The sequence below is a fragment of the Phyllopteryx taeniolatus genome, chromosome 12, assembly GCF_024500385.1.
Source record: "Phyllopteryx taeniolatus isolate TA_2022b chromosome 12, UOR_Ptae_1.2, whole genome shotgun sequence".
Taxonomy (NCBI): domain Eukaryota; kingdom Metazoa; phylum Chordata; class Actinopteri; order Syngnathiformes; family Syngnathidae; genus Phyllopteryx; species Phyllopteryx taeniolatus.
The window spans coordinates 7,677,228-7,696,058 of NC_084513.1; the positions used below are offsets into that span (position 1 = coordinate 7,677,228).

Genomic DNA, 18,831 nt, shown 5'->3' on the forward strand with positions numbered 1-18,831 from the left:
CAGGACTTTTTGACCATCATATTGACCATCATAATCTTCAGCTTGAAGCCTTTGAACAGCCTGAAGTCGGTTCTGGGAAAGATTCCTCACTCTTTGAAGCATCTGCTGAATCGAGCTTTGCGCCAACACCTGTTCGAGGAGTTCGGTGTTTTCATTAATGGTGGTAGTTACAGGCCTTCTGCTGTGTGGTATGTCAATAACATCTTGTTTCAAGAAAATTGCCATGGAAACATAAATTGGACTCCGCGTAGGAGCAGAGTGACAGCCATAAAGCTTCTCAAACTGGCTTTCAACTGCAGTCAGGGACAGAAAAAGTTTGCCCGGCAGCAAGTTTGCAACGCTGCTCCGAAGTCAATTGAGCCAATTGATATGCTAACAAAAATTACAAAGACATTACATTACACATATACATATATATATATATATATATAAATATATATATATATATATATTCCCAAATACAAATATTTTCATTTACAGCATTTAGTTGCTGAAAAAGGTCCAGTGGTTTTGTTTTTTCTTTGTACAGTTTATTTCCATTTTAGAAAGACCTCATTTAAGTGCTTGAATGTATTATTTTTTTATTTTTTTGCATAATATTTTTCCCAATACAAGCCGTGGCACACAGAGCATTTCCCATCGTCACCCACCTGTCTCTGGGGACCGGGTTGACCTTACAGGCCTCCAGCAGGAAACGCGCAACCTCTGTGTGACCTGGAAGCACAATTTCAGTCACAGCCATTTAAACGGCATTCTCTAGGGGGTTTACCGTAATCTCTCGTATATAATACTCACCCATGTATAATACACAACCCCAAAGTTGACCTAAAAATTCTGGAAAACCCTTCTACCTATGTACAATGCATTTTTACATTGCATGATTTTGCTTGTATCCGTATGATCAAAACATCAGTATTTTGTTACTTTTTTTAAAATAATTATTCTGAAGCACTTTATTTGAACACGTAATACTTTTTTAAATTTACTTGCTCTTATTTTGAAATTCACAGCCCTACTTTTATTTATTAAATTAGAAAACACACAGTTGTGCTCATATGTTCGATTACCCAGGCAGAATTTGTAAGATAGGTACAATTCTTTAAAGAAAACGAAGGGCCAGACGAAACATCCATCCATCCATCCATCCAATTTAGAGTTGTCAATTAACCTACCATTTTTCCATTTACCCCTATACCCATGTATAATCCGCACTATTGACTTTTGACAATTTTTTTGGGGAAAAAATGTGCATTATATATGAGAAATTAAAGGCTGAGGATTGACTTGGCTAGTCTAAAATCTTTCACCCCCGATGGACGGGTCGGTTACAAATTAACTAGTATACAGTAAATATAGTCTTCTGCTGGCAAAAATCCAGAATTCTAAATTGAGTAAGATGTTTTTCTGTATGCAAATGTATGGCTTACGATGCTCCTCCGCAATTGGTGATTTTAGGCTTTGTTTGTTGTTGAATTTGATAATTGATTGTATTTAGCAAAAACGGTAGTTCATGTTATTTGCACTTAACCTTTTGTTAAGCACTTAGCCTTTTGTTAAACATTTGAAAGGCATGTGTCTTGCTTGCATTTCATTGGTTTTGGTATCTTAATTGAGGACTGCGCTCTACTGGTATGTCAATGTTAGTTCCTTTCTCCAGTGTCAAATGGGTTGTTACATGCTTAAGGCAACAAAACATTAAACAATGATGAAAATAATAAGTTAGATTTGGGCACGCTACCCTCAGCTGCCGCCACATGGAGGGCTGTTCTGGAATCGTAGTCCCTCTGCTCCATGTCCATAGATGACAAGGCAAACCTGCACACAAAAATGTTTGTTTAACCCTCCTCTTTTGGCATATGGGCTGAAATGAGGTGCATGTGTATGACATATAACTGGAATGAGTGGATAGGATTTGAAAATAAATTGTCCACTTACAGTATACATTTAGATATTCCCATCGGCACTTTTCACTTCCAGGTTAATTAATTTAATATCTGATGTGTGGGCGGCTGGTTAGCACATCTGCCTCACAGTGCTGAGGACCGGGGTTCAAATTCCGGCCCAGCCTGTGTGGAGTTTGGGTGTGGGTTTTCTCCGGTTTCCTCCCACATCCCAAATACATGCATGGTAGGTTGATTGAAAACTCTAAATTTCCCATAGGTCTGACTGTGTGTGTTAATGGTTGTATGATTATATGTGCCCTGCGATTGGCTGGCGACCAGTTCAGGGTGTACCCCGCTGAAGATTGCTGGGATAGGCTCCAGCACGCCCGCGACCCTAGTGAGGATAAAGCGGAATGGAAGATGAATGAATGAATGAATAGCATGTATGGACAGGAGTACTGTCCATGTATGTACATTTAAAAAATAAATAAAATAATAGGCAAAAATATATAATTTTGTATTAAACCCGTGTGTCAATTGGACCTGCATGGTTTTAAGTATAGTTATGAAAAGCTGCAATAAAATTCAATTAAAAAAAATGTTAAATTATTTTCATGTTTGAAAATAAATATTTATAAAATAAATGAATTTAATAAACAATAAATTATAAAATTTTAAACATTAATATATGCGCACCAATTAGATCCATAGAGTTTGAACATCTTTTTATTCCTTCTTATTATTATTATTATGTAGTTTAAATTGACCTAGAGGTTTGAACATCTACAATTTTTAAATGTAAGCCTATGCGAGTCAATTTGACCAAGGGGGTTTTAAAATCTGGATTTACTCAACCTCCAGAATCAGAATCATCTTTATTGGCTAAGTATGTTTAAAAAACACAAGGAATTTGTTTTCTGGTAGGTGGAGCCACTGTAGTACCATAGCGGGTCAAAATTTTAAAATTTAGAGTATGCGACTTTAAAACATGCAGGTCAATTTGACCCACATAACGGAATGATTTTAAAAAGGAAGCATGCGTGTGTGTGCACACTGTGGTTCACCTCCTCAGCGCGGAGACATCTCCTGTGTAGGCGGCAAACAGCAAGTTAATGACAGACTTGACCTGAAGACACAAACCACAGTCGCAATTGGTCATTTTAGGACCTTCTTCACTTGTGTCCCTATTAGGAAGCTAGAAAAGTTATTATAAGCTCTTCAAAAATGCTGATTACTTTTTCTTATGTACTGGGAAGGTCTTGCTAATGCTATTGCTATCTTGTCATTGCTTTTTCCTTGTGTTTGTTGCCTCTCTTCTCTTGTCTGTCCCCTCTGCAGCTGCATACTAGATGTGTTGTTCTTGCGTTTTGTCATCTGTCCCCTCTAAAAACCACATATGGTGGTGCCTTGACTTACAAGTTTAATTCATCATTCACCATGGCCACGCCTGTAACTCAAAACACTTCATATTTCCCCATTGAATTGCCATGACTCCATTCCAGCCCCCCCATAAAACGCCAACAAAAAATGTTGTGACGTTTTTTTAATAAGAAAAATAGCAATCTACAATACTATACTTTATGAAAACATACAAAAATAACAGTTAAATTGAATGCAATGAGTGCTGCTCATTCGGGTGAGCACTCTTTGGCCACTTGAGGGCTGTACAATACAAAGATTGTAGGTTTGGTGATGAAATACAGAAGACTATGGCAACTCAACTGCAGTAATATCAGTCGTTTTTCACTGAGGATAAAGAATAAACGAATATTGTGACTATTGTTAATTGTCTGTCTACATGTGTTGCTACTGTTTGTGTTCAAATATGAGTTGTTTAAAAGGTACAGTATGTAACTTTCAACTTAAATATGATGTAGGCAATGCATGTTATGGCCCTTATTTGTGATTCTACAACATTTTTACTATGTTTTGAAGGACATGCGCCATTTCCGTGCCATCATTTGCAGTGCGCCACCAACCAGGCCAGCGTGGGAAATGAATAGGGCATTCACTAAATATTAAAAAAGAAGATACTGACAAATACAGTAAGATATTAGCGGATCTGAATGGTTTAATCAGCATTGTGTCATCTCCTCTAGTCGTGGCTTGGGTAAAAATGACTATTTTTTTTCCCCCCCAAAAAAAGTTGTGGATTACAGATTTAAAGATTTATAATTATGGGAACATCAATGTTAGTCCTCTCCTTGAGGGGCTTCACGCCCCTGGTAGGGTTACCCATGGCAAACAGGTCCTAGGTGAGGGACCAGACAAAGCATGGCTCCAAAAACCCCTATGACAAACAAAATAAATGGATCTAGGTTTCCCTTGCCCGGACACGGGTCACCGGGGCCCCCCTCTGGAGCCAGGCATGGAGGTGGGGCTCAAAGGCCTGCACCCATGGAGCCCGGCAGGGTCCTCGAGGGTGCATGGGAGTTCGCCCAACCAGTCTACATGTGTTTTGTGGACTTGTGTCCCTCGTGGAGTCCTGTGGGGGCTGCTTCGGGAGTATGGGGTACCGAACCACCTGATACGGGCTGCTCGGTCCCTGTACGACTGGTGTCAGAGTTTGGTACGCATTGCCGGCAGTAAGTCGCACTCGTTTCCAGTGAGGGTTGGAATCTGCCAAGGCTGCCCTTTGTCACCGATTCTGTTCCTAACTTTTATGGACAGAATTTCTAGGCACAGCCGATGCATAGAGGGGGGCCGGTTTGGTGGCCTCAGTATTGCATCTCTTCTTTTTACAGATGATGTGGTTCTGTTGGCTTCATCAGGTCATGATCTCCAACTTTCACTGGAGTGGTCCGCACCAGAGTGCAAAGCGGCTGGGATGAGAATCAGCACCTCTAAATCTGAGACCATGGTACTCAGTTGGAAAAGGGTGGAGTGCCCTCTACAGGTTGGGGAAGAGATCCTTCCCCAAGTGGAGGAGTTCAAATATCTTGGGGTCTTGTTCACGAGTGAGGGAAGAATGGAATGGGAGATCGACAGGCAGATCGGTGCAGCGTCTGCAGTGATGCGGACTTTGTATCGGTCCGTTGTGGTGAAGAAGGAGCTAAGCCGAAAGGCGAAGCTCTCGATGTACTGGTCGAACTACGTTCCTACCCTCACCTATGGTCACGAGCTGTGGGTCGTGACCGAAAGAACAAGATCCCGGCCGAATTTAGTTTCCTCCACAGGGTATCCGGGCTCTCCCTTACAAATAGGGTGAGAAGCTCGGTCATCCGGGAGGGGCTCAAGAGTAGATCCACTGCTCCTCCGCATTGAGAGTAGCCAGTTGAGGTGGCTCGGGCATCTGTTTAGGATGCCTCCTGGACGCCCCCCTGGAGAGGTGTTCTGGGCACGTCCCACCAGGAGGAGACCCCGGGGACGACTCAGGACACGCTGGAGAGACTACGTCTCTTGGCTTGCCTGGGAACACCTTGGGATCCCCTCGGAAGAGCTAGAGGAAGTGGCTGGGCTTCCCTGCTGAGGCTGCTGCCCCCGCAACCCGACCTCAGATAAGCGGAAGACAATGAATGGATGGATCAATGTTAGTTTTATTAGCTAGTCTTTTGCATGTTGCATTGTGTGTTAGGATTAAGCTAGCTGACTTTCGTAAAAGGCAAGTTATGTGGTTTTAAAAATACAAGGAGTAATTTTGTTTGTTTTAGGTTTATCCATCCTTCCACTTTCAGCACCGCTTATCCTGGTTAGGGTCGCGGGGCCTATCCCAGCTGACTTCGGGCAAATGGTGGGCTACACCCTGAACTGGTCACCAGTCAGGCGCAGGGCACATATAGACATGGACAACCATTCACACTCACATTCACATTCACACCGCCACTGAGTGGGAACTGAACCCACGCTGCCCGCACCAAAGTCAGGCAAGTGTACCACTACACAATCAGTGACTTCCTGTTTTAGGTTTACTTTTACCGTAAACTTCAACTGGGAATAAATAGCTTGAAGCTTCTAAATAATTTTTCACTATCTGGCAACAGCTGCATATTTCGTAGTTTTCAGCCACCATCCAGTGCTCGTATCTCAAATTTATGTTCGCAACTCACGAGAAAAATAATTGACTGAGAAATTGCTTATACATATATATATATATATATATATATATATATATATATATATATAAAACATCAATAAGATTCCCACTGTATTACCAGGCATTGCAGTTGTTGTCGTTTGCTTTTGCTGTTTGTTCTCTTTTGTGTCACCGTTCCAAATACACGCTCCAAAGTGTTACTGCGATGGTTGTCGCTTTTTCCCTCCCCTTTCGGTCCCGTCCAAAAACTACAAGTTAGCAGTCATTGTTGTCCATTGCTATCGCTGTTTGTTCTTCCTCTTCTCTGTCTGTTACCGCTCAAACAACATACTAAAGGATGCTTCAGTTGCTATTCTTGTTGTCTTGATATTCTTTTTGGTGTCCAACCCTTCTCAAACCAAGTACCAACATGTTGTGGTCGCTATTGTTGTCTTGTTTTTTTTGTCTTCTCTCAGTGGCCCTGAAACCACATATTAGCAGGTGTTGTTGCGCTTTTTTGTCCTTTTGGTACTGCTGTTTATTCTCTCTGTCTGCTCCCTTTCTAACTACATGTTAGCAGGTGTTGCTTTTGCCATTTGGTTTTTGCGGTCCCTCTTCTGTTTCCGCTAAACAAAATACCAGCAGGCGTTGCTATCTTGCGCCCCCCTTCGTCTCCAAAAAACATGTGTTTGCGGGCATTGTTGTCATTTATTATTGCTGTTTGTTCTCTCTTGTCTCTGTCTGTCCCCTGTCCAAGTGTGTACTGTCCATTAACAAAAACTGCAACAGGACCACTAATTTCGATGACCATGGAAAACACATCTAATTAATCAGTTACCCAAGACAAGTCTAAAAATGTCAGGATGAACAGCTAGGAGTGCTTTATTGGATTTTTACAACAGCACATATATACTATCACAGTGAAAGAAACAAACGTGATGGAACAGTTAATTGTTTTTTATGGTGATGTAATGTACAGCGTTACACTCATGTTGACAGAGAAAAGAAATCCAAAGACAAAAAAACAAAAAAACAATGTTCAACTTGGAAATGTAGGGTTCAATAGTTAATTTCTTAATTTTTATCATATTTTTAAAAACAATTATCGTTACTTTCAAAACCTTACATTTCCAATGTCACACTTAATGTTCATACATTTAATAATGTCCCCAGACACAAATCAACAAAAAATAATGATGTACATTACAATGAGGTGATTTTACATAATTGTCATTTATCATACAAAAAAATGAGCATGCAAACAGTGACAGTGACAAGTCCACAAGCAAAATAATAATAATTGAGAAGCATCTCGCTGGTCACAGTGATTTGCTTTTGAATCATCAATGCTGATTGGTTGCAATGAGTTGGCCAATCGGCCAATTGGAGGTTTAGCCATGCAAATGAGAGGAAAACAACAGTAGTACAGTAGTTCATTAGCAGACAGTCAGTCTGCTGATTCATTTATCAAGCAAGTTATGTTTAATTGGTGTTATAATTACCTGGCCCTGAAACATTTCAGAACCCCTGAATTAATGGACACGTGCGTTTGTTTATTTTTACAATTGAAAACCAATAGTTTTTAGGGGGTGGCCCTATTTCATGGAAATGCACCGCTGCTCACCATGTTACAGTCCAGCAAAATCTAGAAGGGCTCGCTCACAGACACATTTTCAGAAATAGGGAGCTTATAAAAGATTGACCTGGTCATTTAGTTGCACAGCTAACTATTTATATACAAGCAATAATAATAATACAAAACAAATCCCTAATACATCCCCAACGAAGTCCTATGGAACTTGTCCACAGAGGCTTTTGGAATAATTTGTACTGCACAAAAACTCCCACAACAGTCAAGCATCAGCAAAAAACCTCACAACCTGATATAGTCATGACTGCACTATAGCAGCAGCAGCTATTGCCGTTTAACTGAAGTCAAGTAAAAACCAGCACCACTGAGGTGACGTTCACGACATTCCCGTTCCCAGTCCCAGTAGAGCGAGATTAAAGACCCACTGTGACAGTTGACACTATAAACATTTGAGGATAACACTTAACTAGAGGCACTACTGGACATCCGACTAAAATTGGGATTTTCCCCTTAAAGGAGACAAATTATGTGGCAGGAGAATTTCAGAAGCAAGCTGCCGAATTCCACTCAGTGTGGACGAGTGATTCCCAACCACTGTGCCGCGGAACAATTGTGTGTTGTGACAGATCATCAGGTGTGCCACGGGAAATTTTACTATTATTTGCTTACTACAAAACACTTCTTTACTCATCTTTCCATGCCAGCAACAGTGTCACACAGAACATTTAACTCATTGACTGCCAGCAGTTTTCAAAGAAGTTCTCCATATTGCCATCCATCCATCCATTTTCTGAGCCACTTCTCCTCACTAGGGTCGCGGGCGTGCTGGAGCCTATCCCAGCTGTCATCGGGCAGGAGGGCGGGGTACACCCTGAACTGGTTCTCCATATTGCCTTCCATTTTATAGTATTTTGACTGATCTTTAAAGACTCACAGACTACAGTGTTCTGTGAGTATATAAGCATCAAACTGATCACAAAGAAAAGAGTAGACTCTCTTCTTTCACCAGATAAAAAAAAAAAGTTTGTTTCTAACTTTTCCTGTTCTTTAGTTATCACCAGTAGAACACGGGTTGGGTACAGCAAAAACACAGCTTTCTGACAAAAAAAAGCAGAGAAAATGAACTTTTTGGGTGAAAAGAAACATGTCAAGCAGAACATTTACTTTGACAATAATATTATTTTGCTTTTGTGACACCTAAAACTGCAAAATAAGACTGCTAAGTTTTTTTTAATGGAAACAATCGTTTATTTACAGATATAAAACTAACACGCAGTGACTTGCTGCATGGCTCAAGTGTGGCTTTTTTACATGGCGTTCGCCATTCACCCAATGAAATGCATCACTTTCTCACCATGATTACGACACACTTCTACCACTGCACATACTTTGTTTATACCATATATACCGTGTCTGAGTGAGATGGCTAAACTTGTTCAACTTCCAACGTGTTGGCATTTATCACCGTCCTAATAGACAGGACAAGGCAAAATTCAGCCCGTAATCTTTATTTCCTACTCAAAATCTTTCCTCAAATCCAAAGCCATGGATCACCACCAGCTACAGGGATCTTAGTCATTAGTCGTTTACAAACTTGAATTTCACGGACAAGCTGGCTGAGACGCTCCTCCACACCTACCGGTTGAAAAACGTACTTGACGAATATATTAAGCAGTGGCTGTAAACGGATGGATTCCAGTTGATGAATAAAAACATCCACGGCAGTAAATGAGTCAAATGCTCGCCTATTAGATGGCTAAGTGTAATTGTGGGTAAACTGCAACAAGTTATTAAGATTTTACCAATCTAAAATGCATATTTTACATTAGAAACCACGACTCAGTAAAGGTTGGTAAACACTTCTGGAGCAAGTGGCCAAAACTATACCATGCAAAAACATTCTTAATACCCAACTATCAGTTAAAAAGTCAATTTTCCATAATATGTCCCCTTTAAAAACGTTGTCAAGAGTTAAGCAGCTTGAAGAGAACTTTGCCTGGGTATAACTGTGCTTAGGTCACTTATTAGAGATTAGTTTGTTCCTATTGAATTGTCAAGCAATCTGATATAGCGTGCGTCATTTATGTATCCTGTAGTCTCGTTTGAAAAACAATAGACCCACCCTCACACACACACACGCACACACGGACTCAAGTGTTCCTTTTAAATCCAACATTCCCCCAAAAAACAGATTTAAAACGTCGGCCTGAACCCTCCCTGGTACGTTTGTTTCGTTGTTACAGCAAAAATGTTCACGGGTCTATGTGACTCACTGACCATAAAAAAAATAAAATAAAAAAAATTCTCACACCTCTTTAGCCCCTTGGTATATTTAATAAACCATTAAAAAAATATTTCAAACAAAGCCAGCAGAATATATTTTTCAACACGTGTCAAGATGCCCTGTTTTCATATCAATAGACTGTCCATCTATTTTACATTCATTCATGCTAATAAAGTAGCACGAGCGAAGCTAGTAGGTAGCTTTGGTGTTCAGAACAGGATCAAGTGGAGTACACTAAATCGTGAAACTGAGAACTGGAGCTGTCAGGATGTTTTACATCTGCAGCTCAATCGCACTGACTGACAACACTAACAAACACTTTCTTAACTCGTCACACAACTGTAGAAGGGCAGCCATTTTGTATGATTTCTCATCGGCCAAAATGAGATTGGAAGAACAATGAAGGTATGGGTCAGGCTTAAAAAAAAAGTAGTTTCATTTGCATGAAACAAGAAAAAAAATCTCGTTTTATTTTCAATTTATAATTAATTTAATGATTGCAACATAAACCAATTATTTAATACATAGAAAAAGTAATGCACATGTAAAATTGTTGATTTGACTTATGTATTTATTGGATTATTTGTAATAAATGACTGTCAGTTTATTTTAAGGAAAATTATTTTTCACTCATTAATTTTATGATTTATTATTTCATTAACAAATTGTTTAATAAATTAATGTGTAATTCTACTAATCTGTTTTTTGTTTGTTTTGACAATTTGTTAAATGTTTGTATGTATAATATATGTGTGTGTGTGTGTATGTTTACTGTCTTTTTGTTATATTACTTAAAATAAATCAACTAACCAGTCATGTAATAAATATATTAAAATAAAAAAAAAATTTTAACTTACCAATTATAGAAAGAAAAAAAAAAGGTAAAGTTCAACAAACATTACAGGACCCTTGACAATTTAAATGCTCAGCCTTAAGTTGCCCACCCCTGGTCTTAAAGCTGGTTGCACCAAAGCTACACATGGTAAATGGACTGCACTTATATAGTGCTTTAGCTACACCATCACAGTGCCCAAAGCGCTTCACAAAGCCTCACATTCACCCACTCAGACACGCATTCATACACCAATGGGCGACTGTTGCCATGCAGGGTGCTGCCAGGCCCACTGGGAGCAAATTAGGGTTCACCGTCTAGCCCAAGGACACTTGAACATGTGGAAAGTCGTAGCCGGGATTCGAACCAGTGGCCCTTCGGTCACTGGACGACCTGCTCTACCTACTGATCCACAGCCACACCACACCACGCCACGCCACGCACGCACGCACTTTTGGTTTCAAATCAGGCCGTAGCCTTTGTATAAAGGGTATGTAATAAGTTACAAGGTTGTATACACACTAAGGCAGCTAGCGGATCGGGAGGAAAAATAAACTGAGTAACATATCCCCATCACAAATAAAAGACAGCAGTAACTGCTTCACAAGCAATAAATAGTCCTCCAATTTACATAAATATGAATTGTATATAATATATGTATATATATATATATATATATATATATATATATATATATATATATATACACACATACACACACACACACACACAAACACACTGTATGTACGTATGTACTATTCGCTGACATTGTCCATCCTATAGACTACAGTGGTGGAGGTATCCTGATGCGACTCGGTGGGTGAGACTTTTTTCCAAAGGGGGGCTTTCAGAGCGAGCTCCTGTTGGAGACTCTCATAGTCCATGGGTCCGAAGAATTGCTGCTGTGTCAATTCACATGAATAACAAATTAGTGTACGAATAGAAAAATACACTGTATGTACGTATGCAGAGTACCATTAAAAAGCATTGGCCCCCTTCTCAAATTCTTATATTTTTGAATAGTTTCCCCACTTTAATGTTTAAGATCATCAAACAATCAGACAAATATACCCCAAGAGAACTTAAAATGCTGTTTTTAAATACAGTGGAACCAGTAAAGTCTAACACCCACCTCAACATACACACACGGACGCTGTCACACTCACGTACTCACAGGGGTTGCATATCCTTACCCGCTGTTCTCCACCCTCTCGGCGAGGATCGTGCTTCTTTGCAAAGTGCCTCAAGTTGTCGTAATTGTGGAAATTAAAAAGTTCCACCAGGTCCTGCAATGCAAATGTGACAAAGGTTTGACTACTATAACCATTTATTTGCATTGGCAATTATGACATAAGCAGTGTAGAATCTGGGCCTGGCTCCCACCCAGTCGCACACATGACTCAATGACTTAACAAATTGGATTAGTCAAAAGTTCATCGACACGGTGGCAAATTTCCAACTACTTCAAAATATAATGAAGATTTATTATCATTCAATTGCTGTTCGTATACTACAACATCATTGGTTACAGCCAAGATCCAGAAGTCCGGCACAGTCATCATCATCGCCCAAGCGACATGTCAATGTGTTGCAACTCATTCGTGAACTTGCTGATTACAAAGGGTTACAAAAAAAAGTTGTCGATCTTTCTTCGACTGATTTAGGAGAACTTTGCATCGCTGAATCCAACAATGACATCAGTTTCTCAAGTTCAGGTCAGGTCTTTATGCCAAGTTGTTAACAGTCTGTTAAACAAATGTTACAAACTTTACTTACTGTAAATTGAATAGTAGACATTGACAAAAGTACATGCCTGTAAATTGAATGTTACATCATCATTGTTTAAAATTTAGGGCATGAACCGCTGTCTATTTAAAGCGAAAATACTTGTACATGTAAACAAAACCATGTGGCCATGGTTCAAAAAGTTGACCTGATTGAGCAAAACTAATGTGATATTTGGATTCACCACATCAAAATTGTCCGAAATCAGCTGTAAAAAAAAAATCTTACGCAATACATTTTTTTGTTGACCAGTCTTATTTTTGGAACCTATTCTCTTTTATTTGCTGAAACTGTCAATTCAGCTTTTGTGTTCATGCCAATGCAATAAAAGTATTACTTTGGTGCCATCTGGTTGAATCTTGGTGGTGTTGTTAGATTTAATTTATTGATGCTGTTTTTTTCACCTGTGGTCCTTGAATGCACCGCATACACCCTCAAAACTAAAAATGAAAGAATGCTTCTATTTCTCTTTCAATGCAGGTACTAATAAGTGACCGTGTAGTTTACTTTACAGTTACTATTTCTACAGTAGTTCCCAACATTTATTATTGCGCGTAAATGCGAAATAGTGAGTTATCGTTTGAGCGTTTCTGTAAAGTGCTAGTGCGCATATTTGTTTGCACAGCCACGTGTGATGTCACATCAGTTTGTGCTAGCGTTTAGGCTAGTATGCTAGCTAATCTGATCGATGAGCCTCATGTGAAGGTGGTTTGTGTGTGTTGTTGCTCATGATTGTGGATGATAGTCAGAAAATCCAATGTCAAAAAAAAGGAAGAAAATAAGGGTGTCCTTGTTTCTTGTTGGTGTTTTATGTAAATGTCAGTGTATGTATGTGAGCATGCAGGTGCGCACAGTGTATGTTCTGCAGTTGGTTTTGGTGAGCGTAACTCCAAAGTAACACAGAAGCCATGCCATGCAGTACAATTCAGAGATGGTAATGTTGTAATATAACTAACAACATTCAAGTCAGATATTGTGGAAGTAACTGTCGCTTTTGGGCGGGCCATGTTACACATTTCTATCTCTTGTGTCCCACCCTTAAAATACTAAACGCGTCTCTGCAAGGCATGTATGACTATATGGCATACACGCTCACTCGTCAGTTACATACCGTGCAGAACTGAATCCCTCTGACCGAGTTCCCCAGTTTGTCCAAGGGTGGCGACCAGCACACAATACCCATCACGTTGGGCACCACCAGCAGGATGCCTCCTGCCACGCCCGACTTGGCCGGCAGACCCACCTTTGAGGGGAAAAACAGGACACACTGATGAATGAAGTACAGTAACTCACATATTTCTCAGGATATTTTACCTTCAAGTTTCTTAACAACAAAATTGGTCAATTTGACCCAACCAAAAATCTATTTTTTTCAAAAGCGTCACAGATGTTACATTGCACTCGCTGTCACTTGTTTAGTCTGGAAGGGATATGAATGATCATTGCGACAAGAGGTGGTTTGAAGTGCTTGGTGAGGAATGTATTGAACAACGTGAGCGAGACAACTACATCATTACACATCATTAGAATTCTTCTTATTCTGTTATACTGAACGCCATTAAATAATAAGTACTTCCTTCCACGAGAAAGTCATTTGCGGGTATAGGGACCGACCCGTGCCACGAATAGTAAAGAATCAGCGAGTAATTGACACCCTCCCCAAACAATTTGCATTGCCTGTATATACCATTAAATGGCGGCAAATATTTTTTTTCCATTAAACGAGGACAAGTCCTAACTAAAAGAAGCTCCTCCCCTCACTTCAACAGTTCCTTAACAGCAAGATGCCACAAGATGGCACAAAAGCATTAATTTTGTATTGGATTTTGTATCTGAGCACAAATACAGCAAAAAGGTGAGTTTTTCACTGAATACCGGGAGATTAGGTTCGCCCAAAAAAATCCGCAAATGCCAAGCTGCGAATTTGTTGGGGTTCACAGTATTGAATTAACAATATTATGATTCTGCTTATGACAAAAAGTAGTGCTGATAATTGAATTGATAATTCGATATTGAGTACTTGGAAGGAAGTAGAGTAACGCATATGCTAAAATGTGTCATTAATTTTCCAGTTACGTTCATTTGTCAGGAACAGCATATTAACGATGTTCCTGGGTCATTTTGACCCATTACCAAAAGTGTCTAAAATGAGAAGGGGGGAAAAAAAATATTATTTTTTTTTAATAATAAATCACAATAAACATTGTCTATATACAGTATGTCATTTTTGTTGATTAAGCCTCTAGACTTACTAACTTTAAACAAAATAAAAAATATTTTGAAGTGGGTCAGTTTGACCCTCAAATTAACATAAACCTAACCAAATCTTTCCACATTAGCGTATACAACTAATTTCCACTTACATGGAAGGCAAACTGGCCGGAGAAGTCGTACATGCCACAGGAATGCATGAGACTCAGGGTGTTTCTCACAGCCTCGGGGCTGAGAACTCGCTCGCCCGAGATGGGGCAGATACCTCCATTAGCTAGTGTGGCTGCCATCACACTGGCGCTCTCACAGTTCACTTCAATGGAGCACAGCTGTAGGTCAAAAACACACAATCGACAGGTATATTTTACTCGAGACCATTATTTAAATCTTTAGGCCCCTACAGAAATAAAAAAACAAATATTACGTATTTGCTTACGTATTTGAAATTGCAAACAGCAGTGATCAAAATACATTTTCAACGAACAATGTTACATTGCCCTCTCAAAATGGAGCAAAGTGGCATTTGTTGATAACTGCTGAGAACCGGTAAAAAAAGAATTTGGGCATTCAACCAAAATTGTCTGGAAAAGTATGCCTCAAAAGTCAAACAAAACTTGGCATTCAAACTATGGCTAGGAATTATATGAATTCAGGTGTCTTGAAAGGCTGAGTAGTTTTACTTTAAATTGGTTTCAATCATGCTGTGGTTAATTTCTTTTTTTTATATACAAATATGAAAGTTATGACTGGTAAAATGTTAATTAAAAAATGTAGGACTGGAACAAATTATATAATTTCTTATGGTTAAAAAAGGATTTGTAAACGAGAACAACTTGGACATCGAGCAGCACTTCTATGAAGAAAGGTAATCACCTGAAAGTAGAGGTCCAATACAGACGTCATGTCTGTCCCCTCAGGAAAACACTGTAGGGAGAAATGTGGCTTTAGACAAAATGCAGTGCAGAGGAGAAACAAAAAAGCAAACACTAATATTGCATATTAATGCTTACAAGCTCTTGTCGAAATGACTGGTTTAAAAATCTATGAAAAACATCTATAAACATTTTTTTTTTTACTGTAACAACAAAATTGGGAAAAAACATTTGTCCCTCCCTAGTTCTTACGTTTGTTATTATTTTGTAATATGCATTTCACCCCAATTTTAACCCTCCTGTTACGTTTGTTTGTCAAGAATGGCAATAATTTTCCCAGGTGTTTATTTCAGTACTTTAATCCAGAAAGCGAAACTCATATACTACACCGGTCATGATTTCGATGATTATAGTTTACAGCCTAATAGAGGAATACATTATTGCCCAAGTAATTTTTAACTTTCTCTCACAATATCCAATTTTAAAAAATAAAAAAATAAAAAAAAAACAAGGTACTTGAGAAATAAAATGTTTTTTTGTCTTTGTAGATTCTCAGTCATCCAGGTCATGGTTTTCTGCAAAGGTTGAATCGAGGTGACTAGACTCTTCTTGTTTGCTGAATTTGCAATTTTTCCCAAAAACATTTGAAAATGACTTGGCCAATCATACTATTAGGCAAAAGATTAGAAACAATCAAAATTATTTTTACTACAGAAATTAGGTAGGGCCACAGTGCATGACTGTTTAGCACATCTGCCTCACAGTTCTGGGGACCTGGGTTAAAATCACGGCTCCGCCTGTGTGGAGTTTGCATGTTCTCCCCGTGCCTGGGTGGGTTTTCTCCATGCACTTCGGTTTCCTCCCACAAAAACATGCGCGGTAGGTTGATTGAAGACTCTAAATTGCCCGTAGGTGTGAATGTGAGTGCGAATGGTTGTTTGTTTCTATGTGCCCTGCGATTGGCTGGCGACCGGTTTAGGCTGTACCCGGCCTCTCCCCCGAAGATAGCTGGGATAGGCTTCTGCAGCCCGCGACCCACGTGAGCATAAGCGGTAAAGAAAATGGATGGATAAATGGAAATTAGGTAGAAATTCGCCTTTATGAATCTGTATAATTCTGTATGAGTTTCACTTTTTGAATTGAACTAGTGTGCCATCAGAGTAGGCTATGTAATGAAATTGGGTCAAACCTTTTTTTCTTTCAAGTAGTAGCCGATGGCAAAGTTCCTGTCTCCTGACTCACGCTCAGACTGGAATCTGTCACAAAAACACAGCATACCCCATTACTTTGACTTTGTGTGTGTGTCTGCGTGTGCATGCATGCATGTGTGTGTGTAAATTTCACTGCACATCCCTAGTGTGGGTTCCTCATGTGTACAGTACAGCCTCATGCAATCATGTGACCGTCTTACAACCTGAGCCCCTGGCTGCGATCTTACCTGCTGCCGCGTTGCTAACCATCATAAATCATGGACATGAGTATCCTGTGCAACAGTGATACAATGTACTAGTCCGTTTTATTAATATATTGATACAATATACTGTGTATGCATACATTCAAAAACACAGTTTTAAAATGTTGAAAAACAACATTTTAACCCTACTGTTATGCTTGTTTCGACAATGTTATGTTCATGGGCCAATGTGACACAGTATATGCTTAACCATAAAAAGTGGGAATGTTTAAAATGTTTTTATGAATGAGTTTTACATAACATTTTATAGTTTTTGAATGGTTTTGATTTTGACATAAGCTTTTTCTTCTCCAGAGGGTGATTAATAAAATACAAATTGAAGCTAAAATACTTATCTACGCTTTGTTTGAGTGTTAATTGTTTGTGTGTGACACAGATATACTGTAAGGAAGTATATATATCCAAAAATATATATTTAATATCCCTGTTTAGGATACCTGCCTCTGATTGGGGCTCACTTGGGTGCATTCCCTTGTAGGACTTTGTCAAAAAAATGAACCCTGATCCACCCGAAAAGTCTGCTTCAAACCAAAATGGCTGACTTCCTGTTGAACTTTTTGTTGCGTCCTTTTATGATAAACATGCCCACTAAAATTCGTGTCTATCTGTTAAACTTGTGTCGAGGGCTAATTTTTTTCTAACCGTCCAATAGGGCACTACTGCGGGAGTCCTCCCAAAAATGTCCGCTTCAAACCAAAATGCCCCACTTCCTGTTCAATTTAAGGAACGAACCCTTAAGACTTTTTTGTGTGTTCTTTTATGATAAACATGTCCCTCCATATTCGTGTTGATCGGTGAAACTGGTGTTGAGGTCAATGTTTTCCCCAACTTTCCAGGGGTAACGACTGGAATGAGTTTTCTATCAGGCTTTCGAGTGACTTACGTGGCGTTGCTGAAACCGACATACTCGTTTCCCGCCATGTTCTTCAAGAAGTTCATGACCTGAAGGCAAAAGTAGCAAAATTTTATATGAGTAAACTCATTTGCCCATTTTTAAAATGCTATTTAGGATGTGCTAATGCTTACATAATCAAATTTTTCGGCGTTGCCTTCACCTTGCTGAGGGAATAAGAAGCAAAAGGCAGTCAAGTGTAGTTCTTTCCACCAGGTGAAATGTAGTTACGGTAAAATGATATTACTACTGCAGAGTACTAAAGAATGAGCAAATATGAATAGATTAAAAAAAAAAAAAACTGGTGTAAAATCACATAGTAATGCTATGAGTTGAAGAGAATGGCTACAGATTGCCTTTGGGTTACAAAGAGGGAAATAGTTTGTAGTTGCATGGGGATTTAGTAGAAGTGTTATATACCAGTTAATGGGGGAAAAAAAGTATACTTACGAATCCAAATTATATGAGATTATGTACAAAAAGATGTTTAACCCTCCTGTTATGTTTGTTACTATCACTTATGCACTACTTTTAAACCCAAGGGGGTGTTTGCAAATGTAAACAAATATTAAAAGAAATGTATGATAAAAATATATATTTTTAAATGATAAAAAAAATAACACCAGCAGATTAAGTTACATCTTTTTTTTTTTTCCCTTTACATTTTTGAAATATTTTTCTATTTTTAAAATGTAAAATGGGTGAATTCGACAGGAAGGTTAAAAACAGGTTTGAAACCACAGCCCCCTAACTGTGTTTACTTTCCAAATGGAGTGTAATGCAGAGCATTGTGGGTAAATGTAAATAATTTTTGTAGTGCTTTTGTATTTAAACTGAATATCAACTGTGTCATGTCAACTAACATATGTGAATGTTGGTGAGTACAATTCAAAGCGTCAGGCCAAGTTTTCTGTATATTTTAACACACACAGCCATTTTGGATGCTGTCTTTTGCCACAAAGCAAACACTGAGGAAGGAATCAAATGGACATGCA

General features: G+C 39.0%; 1 protein-coding gene across 7 annotated transcripts in view; it reads right to left on the reverse strand.

Moving 5' to 3' along the window:
* glsb (glutaminase b) overlaps window positions 1-18,831 on the reverse strand; it is a 41,878-nt gene that overhangs the window by 1,513 nt on the left and 21,534 nt on the right. For 3 of the 7 annotated variants that reach the window (XM_061793455.1, XM_061793460.1, XM_061793461.1), the window contains 10 exons: window positions 17,971-18,003; window positions 17,828-17,886; window positions 16,660-16,726; window positions 15,472-15,522; window positions 14,751-14,927; window positions 13,499-13,630; window positions 11,796-11,888; window positions 2,948-3,009; window positions 1,739-1,815; window positions 651-714 (listed from right to left, as the gene is read on the reverse strand). In XM_061793455.1, coding sequence (XP_061649439.1) covers window positions 651-714; window positions 1,739-1,815; window positions 2,948-3,009; window positions 11,796-11,888; window positions 13,499-13,630; window positions 14,751-14,927; window positions 15,472-15,522; window positions 16,660-16,726; window positions 17,828-17,886; window positions 17,971-18,003 — 815 coding nt within the window. Of the gene's footprint in view, window positions 1-650; window positions 715-1,738; window positions 1,816-2,947; window positions 3,010-6,753; window positions 11,505-11,776; window positions 11,889-13,498; window positions 13,631-14,750; window positions 14,928-15,471; window positions 15,523-16,659; window positions 16,727-17,827; window positions 17,887-17,970; window positions 18,004-18,831 lie in introns of those variants that run through there. The other 4 variants (XM_061793457.1, XM_061793456.1, XM_061793459.1 and 1 more) reach the window with 4 other exon arrangements.